This window comes from Phoenix dactylifera, chromosome 5 (assembly GCF_009389715.1).
Source record: "Phoenix dactylifera cultivar Barhee BC4 chromosome 5, palm_55x_up_171113_PBpolish2nd_filt_p, whole genome shotgun sequence".
Classification (NCBI taxonomy): domain Eukaryota; kingdom Viridiplantae; phylum Streptophyta; class Magnoliopsida; order Arecales; family Arecaceae; genus Phoenix; species Phoenix dactylifera.
This window is the reverse complement of record NC_052396.1, coordinates 1,360,453-1,368,244: the sequence shown is the minus strand read 5'-3', so window position 1 is coordinate 1,368,244 and position 7,792 is coordinate 1,360,453. Positions and strand designations below refer to the sequence as shown.

The window sequence follows — 7,792 nt, the reverse complement described above, 5'->3', positions numbered from 1 at the left end:
AGGATAATTTCGTCATTTAGAAAAAATTACGGGTTAGCGAGCCGGGCCGGTGCTTATCCGTACCCCAGCACGAAACACGTTTCCCCCCAACTTCCCCTTGCACACGGACGTCGTGCCACACGCAGTCCTGGCCTCGACACGTGGCGCAATCACACGGAGATCACCTGTTGGTCTCCAGATTCTCTCCCGTCCCCGCTCCGAACACGCCATCATCCTCCCGTCGAGTGCGAATGACGCTTTTACCCCTAAGGATTTCCTCTTTTTCCCGATGTAGCCTTCGCTCCTCTCTCTCCCCAGTCCCCACGTTAAGAGACTACTTATCCTCGTCGCTGTCTCCATTTGATGGAATTCTGGAGGGCATCAAAGTGGCCCCTCGGTCTGTCCATAACCACGAAACTGCCCTTCCCCACCGTTGGAAAGGATGCCGCTCGGACCCACGCCTATCATTTCATCGGACGGACAATAATCACTTAAAAGATCCATATCGGTTGCTATGACTAAAATGACCATATTATCCCGCTATCATCGTTCTTAGAGACTTTTTCCCTTTGCTTCTAACAAATTAGCAGGTTTTTTTCATAAATACCTTTTAAAAAAATTTAAATTTGTATAAATACATTCTTAAAATTTATATTTATCTCTGCATCTCATAAAATACTGTTTTTACGGAAATACCTCTAATATAACAATTCTTCTAATACTATTAATACAAACTATATTTATTTTAATTAAAAATAAAAAAAATTGAATTTACTTTTTTTTGTTTTCTATTGCATTCAACTTATAATGTTGCTTTTTGCACATAAAGAATATTTTAGTTATTTTAATTTGAAACTATTAATTTTTTAACAGCATTAGATGATGTGGATGCATATACAAAAATAATGATAAAATAGTAAAACAAGCATTTTACGAGATATATATTTGGAAGAATATTTATATAAAATTTAATATTTAGATGGGTATTTATGTAAAAAAATTTAAAAAATATATTAGCAAAGAAAGTTAGACGGCCACAAAATCTGGTTCACGTAGATCAAGTTGTGTTATATTTGATATTGGGTCAAATGAAGGGTTATTTCCGTCATTTCAACGAGATCTGATGGCAATCTAGGAATTATTCGACACAGTAAGGGCGTTCATTTAAATAGTCTCCCTATATATATGGTGGCTGAACCTCTACCCAGAAATCCGCCCCTCTCAAATCTCTCGTTGCCCTTTTTCTCTGCTCTCCATCCCTCTCTTTAATCCCTTTCGGAGCCCCGCTTCTCTCTGGGCTCCGGCCGTGAGGTCCGTCCATCCGCCGTCATGACGACCGGAGTGGCGGATTCCGATCACCCCCACGCCGTCTTTCTCCCGTTCTCGCCCCATTCGCTGTCTCTTCTCTTTTTACAGTTTTAGCCCTGAGCATTTCGTCTTTTCACATCCTCATCTGGCCATCTGGGTTTGGTCTCTGCTGTCCCTTTCTTTCTATATTGATTGATTTCTCTTTCGGCGTTTCTTGTGACGTGGCGCGAACAGGACGGCTAGGATGTCGAGCCACGCGCATCCCGGATCGACACTTGGGGCGTCGAGGAAGCGGAAGGACCGGGACGGGTCCGACCCCCCTCGGACCCAGATGCCACCCAAGTTCGAGCCCAACTCTTCAGCGGCGGCGGCGGCGGCCGCGGCTCGCCCGGCTCTGGCTAGCAACCGGCTTCTAGCCGGTTACCTGGCCCACGAGTTCCTCACCAAGGGGACCCTCTTCGGCCGGCGCTGGGAGCCGGGCCGGTCCGAACCGGGGAGGAGCCCGGAACCGCCGGTCCGGGCCGAGCCGGATCCGGCCAAGCCGCCGAGGGCATACGTGGAGGTTTCGCAAATGCTGAAGGCGGAAGGTGTCCATATTCCAGGAGTCGTCAACCCAACGCAGCTGGCTCGGTGGCTCAAGATGTGAGAAAGGAGAGCTCGCGGGACACCGCACCGTTCGGAACGCTACGTGGCGTGGATCTCCTGGTGGTCGGACGGCTGCTCGCTGCATGCATGAGTCTCGAGGTGGTGAGCGAACCGAGATACACAAAAATGGAAGGGAAAGAAAGGGAATGAGAATGCCCCAAGAAAAAATCGAGCTTTCGCTTTTTCTATCTTTTCCTGCATTGAAACTGGCTTTTAATTTGTTTTTTGGTCATAAATATTTAAGGATGGAATGGTAGGATCATTGTTTAAGTTTGCATTTGTGAATCTATTGGTGTGTCAAATATGCTCTTCTCTTATTCTCTTATATTCCTTTCTCCCTGAGAGAAAGTAATACTTTTGAAAAAAGGAAAAAAAATTAGTTTAGGATAATATTAGAGTACATTCTGATGAAATGGGACGTACTACTGAATCATGCCATTTCCTTCTCCACGCGCATGCTCCATCAGCGTAAGATATTCTCATATTTATCTGTAAATTTGGTTGAAGCCTAAAGGTATCAAATCTCGACAAGCGCTGCGCGTGTGATGCAAACGATTTATGTGAGAAAAATATATATTTCATGGATGTCTATGATCCCATAACCAAATGTTATTTGCTATAAACTTGATAGAGTTTTTTTTTTGTTGTTGTTTTTTTGGCTTCAATCTAATCTACTCTTTTGTAATCATTTATTTGATTGAACGCGTGTTTTTGTGATGGGATGGGAGATGCTCAGCTACAGAGATGGATAAACAGGCGAGAGAAGGGCTGAGAGGAGCAATTCGATTACTGTGGTAGAGTTTAGAATAAATGATATCTTGCATGTGTATTGAAATTTAGGTATTGATCATACCAAGTTTCAGGTACAGTTTCCTTAGATATTTAGTCTAGATATGTGCATTGGTTATTTTAAACATGTGTATTGTCTCCTCCCATGGTCCTCTCGTCTCATTCTTAACAAAATGGCAGGGCTTTGGCCCTCATTTGGACCCCTAGCATTCCGGAGGCTTTATCTGGGATGACCACTCCTCGGTTTCGTCTCCATTTTACTTTGTTATCCTTCTTGGTCTTATGGGCTATACCCACACCTGTTGTGTGTGAATCACGGTTGTACAAAAAAAAAAAAAAAATCAGTTTGTGTGGGGCCTTGGACTCCAACCTAAATAGGAGTGGAATGGGTATAGGATAAAGGCAAGGCATATATAGTTTCTTCCTTTTTTTTAAAAAAAATAAAAATATGGTAACTGAGGCATTGTTTCTAATCTAGGTTTCAGTTAGAAGGTAGAAAAGCGATAAATGTTGAACTCAACTCATAAGCAAGGATGAGTGGGGTGCAATGTCTGATTTGAAGCAAATTTAGCATCCTCAACTGTATTAAAATCAAAACATAAGCAGCACAAGTCCTTTTCATGCCTTGTGATGCCAAACAAAGCAAATAATTGCACATAAAAGATTATGTGACTGCAAGTTATCTTGATAAATCTTTATTGGATTGGGAATAGACTTAGAAATTGTTGCCACTAGATGTGCTTTCATGGTGGCGAGGTGGTGGTCGATAATCGTGCACGAAGTTCTCTTGCTAAATGTTATTCAGTGGGAGACCTTTCAATACCTAAGCCAGATAGGCTCTCAGGAACAGTGAAAGTACCCTTAAGCTCTCCAGCAACAACAGAAATAAAAATCAATTCGGTGGCCCTTGGGTTTCTGATTTGAGAGGTATTATGGAATATTTTGATACATTTTACAATAATCTTTCGGTAGCAATAGCACGGACGATTTGGTCTTGATACTTGGCTTCAAATCCAGCCATGACTGATGATCTCATTCAGCCCCTTATTCGACCATGCATGTCTAAATTCTATGATCCCTGTCCTAGATGGCTTCTACATTGAATTCTACAAATTTTACCTGGTAACTTTAAGCTCGCCAACTTTTTCTTTTTCTCCTTTGTTTTTTTTATGGCATACTCTCGCAAGCATAGGGGACTACACATGTTGTTGTTCCACCAAGGAGGATAACCTTGCCATGTGAATGATCATAGATCATCTTCCTCTGCAATGCATGCAATCAGTTATTTGCTAAAAGGCCTTGTTAATGACATAAAAACAATGCTGAATTATCTGGTCAGGCCAAAGCAGGAGGCTTTTGTGGCCAATCATGATATTATGAAAATGTTATGATTGTCTGAGACTTGGTCTATGCATTGATTAAAAAAAACTAGGACAGTGGTCCAACAAGATAATGATGATATGATGGATATGGAGAAGGCACATGGATCATCTAAATTGGAGAGCTACTGCTCAAGATCTTGAACATTTATACGAAATACAATGATTTGTTCTTCCTACCTAAAGTACCCGGATGGGTTGGTTTAGTAATATCGACGTGCAAAGCATGTTTTACTAGGTTAATGCATGATCAATAGAATTCCTTCCATCCTTGAAATTTTGGAGGACCAAGATCTACCATGCCACTACCCATGGCCCTCTGTAGTGCAACATTTGAATCATCTTTAGAGACAAATTTACAAAACTCATCCCTCTCCAGCCTTCCATCTTTATCGGTTAGGTTGTAATAAAACCTGAAATTTACAAAACTCATTTGATCTGGCGATCCAAACAGTTCGGCTATCTAGTCAAATTGGATTTGGACCAACCCAGACAATAATTGTTAAATGAGAAGAGAAAAGATAGAAGAAAGAGTTTTCTGTCTCTCCTCTCCATGATAATTGGCAGGACATTTAAATAGTTGGCACAACCATTTTAGACAGGGAGGTTGGGATGTCGTGGGCGAAGGCAAGGATCACTAGATCTCGCAGGGATGAAAGTGTAGGCCGTTAGATCTCGAACATTGGCTCCAATGAACAAAGACAAGTATTACCATATATTGCATTAGTTGATAAACATGGATCCTCTGCGGTGCATGCTTTGCACGGCAGAGTAATATATAATGCTCGATATCTGCTATGTCACTTAAATATAGAGACAGATAGCTATCAAATAAGATGGAATTGTATTGCATACACAATATGTCATTGTTGATAACTGTCTATCTTCTAATGTCGGTCATCAATCGATGAACAACACTCTACGGTGCAGAAGGTGATAGACAAATCTAAGTCTTAAGAGCTCAACTCAAATATCTTCTGCAACTCAGACTATTTTTTTAGAGCATGACAAAGACATAATATTTATAAATAGCCTTTGCATGTAATTTTTCTGACATAATAAAATGGAAGAAAGAAATGTTAAACCAAAAACATGAGATCCATAAATGCATGGTTAGTAGATGCATAGGAGTTTATTTACACATGATTCAGCGGAAAAGGAAACAGAAAAATGCTCTAGGAGCTCTCGGAGAGATTGAAGTACACCACCGAAGTCCACGAATTTAATCATTTTTTGGTGTTCATGGAGTGCTTGAGGGTCTCAGCACCATCCTTGATACTCTCCTTGCTATCTTCTGCCTTGCCGACCACCTTGTCCTTAACTTGTTGGACGGTCTCTTTGGCCGATCCCCACGCATCTTTCACAGTTTGCCTCGTTTTCCCTCCTCCATCTTGTACCGCATCAACCACTTTGCCAGTTGCTTCAATGGTTTTCTCGATCACCTAACAGACCGCACAATGGCAAGGACTCAAAACATTACAACCAAACAGCATCTTGGTTATACTTGCAAACTAGCTATGGTGCATGTAATTATTGTTTTATTTTCTCGATTTGAAAAGGTTACTCTGTTTCTTTCTTTGGAGGAAAAAAAAATGATGAGATGCATCAATCCAGGATACATTCCTTCGGACAATGCATTGGATTTTTGAAAACTAGATAATTCCTGCTAACCTAACCAGGATCTCTCCAACAATTACCAAGCAATATCCGATTTTTTTTTTTTAATAAGAAGATTCATGAAGTAACAAGAAGCTGGTGTAAGTTAGGCCAATTCTTGTCCTTCTTATGGATAACAAGTCATTTATTATTAATCAAGAGAGAAAAAAAAAAGGAATTTTCAGTTGTATGTCTCGAAACATGGACAACATGGATTTTGATCCACCCATCGTCCAGATTAGGTTCCATGGTTGGTTGAGCTCTCTGAAGTCAAAGTATTCACAAGAAGCCAAAACTTTATTTTTTGACTTCATTATGTTACACTCTTTGCTTCATCACTGTGTTTCTCTGATGCAACCAAATGACGTACTCATTAGGCTCTGTAACTGGTATTTTCTTTACCACATGCTGAGAAGAAAGAAGTAACAGACAGAGCCATTTATTTGCAGATGCGTATGCTGAAATACCAATCTCAGTACTTCAATGGACGAAATAATTACCTTATCAGCAGCCACATTGACTTTCTCCCTCACATCCTCCGCCGTCTTCTTCACCTCCGATGCCGTATCCTTGATATGCTTATGAGTCTCTCGAGCCTCCTTCTCTGCACTCCCCTGACCGACGAAGATAGAGGAAGAGAAAAATCCATCTTCCATTAATGAAATGGATGCTTGAAACCGATGGAGAATTTAAATTTATGATGCCGTCCTCTGGAATACCTGCAAGGGCCTCGTGGCGGCGGTGGCGAGGATTCTTGGGCTCCATGGGCTGCTTCGAGCTATGGATGGGCCGAGGTGGCGGAACCTGGGGAAGACTCCAGCGAGAGCCATTTGGCCACTCCTCTTGTACTGGTTTCCTTCGGTAGACGTATGAGAAGCGGAACCAACTGAAGAAGGGCCTGTCCTCGCCGGCGCCGCATTAATAGACGAGGAGGCGGCGGTTTCTTTCCGTTTGGTGGGGACGGCGAAGAGTGGCGTGTCATGGTGGGACCCGGTATCTGCGGTTTCGGTTGGTTATTTGATGCCTTTTGACTCGTTCCCCACATGACCGAGCGAATTACCGCGAAATGATGTGAAGAAAAGAAAAGAAAAGAAAAACCAATCAAAAAATGAGTAGGTATTGAATGGAAGAAAGAATGGTGCTCGTGGATCTCGTCATCTATAACTTTCTCATTCGATCACCACTGCCGATCCTCTAGACCCAAATGAGCCAAATCCTTTCATTTAGTATCCACATTAGGTCTGGAAACAGGGATTTGTGAGCAGCTGGTTGGCCTTCAACCAAGCTGCTCGTATCAATAGGGAAGGTGGTAACCAGGTAACGGATTGCTCCGCCTGTTGTAACTTTTTGAGTCCTCCTCCCTCGTGCCTGCCCTTCTTGCTTTCTTGTTGTAGGCTGGTGCTCGAGGTGTCCCTTCTTTCCTCCTCGATGCAAGGTTAGGAGCCGATCGCCATCACAGTTCAAGGAGAGAATTTCGATATGTATTTAAATAAGCTATAATGAAGTGCAACATTTGTTGCATCTGAATTTTGATTGTTCATCCTGTATATATGTAAGTTCGAACCCTAATGGAAGTTGACAAAAACAAAAACAACTTTTTACAGCTTATGTTATTTTGTTTTGCAAGTTAAATGTCTCCAGAAAAATCTGGTCCCATAACCAACTAATATTCAGTTGTTTGCTAAAACCTAATCAGTGATACAGCTTTCTAGCCGACCCTGCTACCCGTCAAAGTTGGCTTCTTGTAATGCCGGGCATGGCTCATGATAGGACAGAGAATTAGGTCAGCCTAAATTCAAAAATATAAATATTCTAGCAAGATTCTCGTGCATTCAGAATTAACAACTCTGGGCTTATTGGGAGGAATCTCACAGCCAATGCATCCCATGAAAAATATTAAGCGAACGCCCACCAATCAACAACGGCAAGATTTTTTGAGTTAGTGAAAAATTCTAAAATCTTCCAAAATCTTAAGCACCAGACACATCGTTCCACACCCACCTAAACACATTTATATCAGCAAACGCTGTTTCATT

At 41.8% G+C, this 7,792-nt stretch overlaps 2 protein-coding genes across 2 annotated transcripts; one reads left to right on the top strand and one right to left on the bottom strand.

Moving 5' to 3' along the window:
- Positions 1 to 1,192: 1,192 nt before the first annotated feature.
- On the top strand, positions 1,193 to 2,231 carry LOC103703911. The gene has a single exon (XM_008786967.4). It carries the CDS (start codon positions 1,532 to 1,534, stop codon positions 1,931 to 1,933), a length of 402 nt encoding a protein of 133 aa, XP_008785189.2. The 5' UTR covers positions 1,193 to 1,531; the 3' UTR covers positions 1,934 to 2,231.
- Positions 2,232 to 5,177: 2,946 nt separating this feature from the next.
- LOC103704001 (uncharacterized protein At4g13230-like) lies at positions 5,178 to 6,586 on the bottom strand. Its single transcript, XM_008787115.3, has 3 exons — positions 6,476 to 6,586; positions 6,257 to 6,370; positions 5,178 to 5,542 (listed from the first exon to the last, which is right to left on the bottom strand). The coding sequence occupies exons 1-3, from the start codon at positions 6,584 to 6,586 to the stop codon at positions 5,327 to 5,329; spliced, it is 441 nt and encodes a 146-aa protein (XP_008785337.2). The 3' UTR covers positions 5,178 to 5,326.
- Between the last annotated feature and the right edge of the window lie 1,206 nt (positions 6,587 to 7,792).

Coding starts and splice junctions, on each gene's coding strand:
- LOC103703911 (XM_008786967.4), top strand. CDS start 1,532: ATGTCGAGCCACGCGCATCCCGGATCGACACTTGGGGCGTCGAGGAAG.
- LOC103704001 (XM_008787115.3), bottom strand. CDS start 6,586: ATGGCTCTCGCTGGAGTCTTCCCCAGGTTCCGCCACCTCGGCCCATCC. Junction 6,371..6,475: donor CCGCCACGAGGCCCTTGCAG/GTATTCCAGAGG, acceptor TTCGTCGGTCAG/GGGAGTGCAGAGAAGGAGGC. Junction 5,543..6,256: donor TCAATGTGGCTGCTGATAAG/GTAATTATTTCG, acceptor GCGGTCTGTTAG/GTGATCGAGAAAACCATTGA.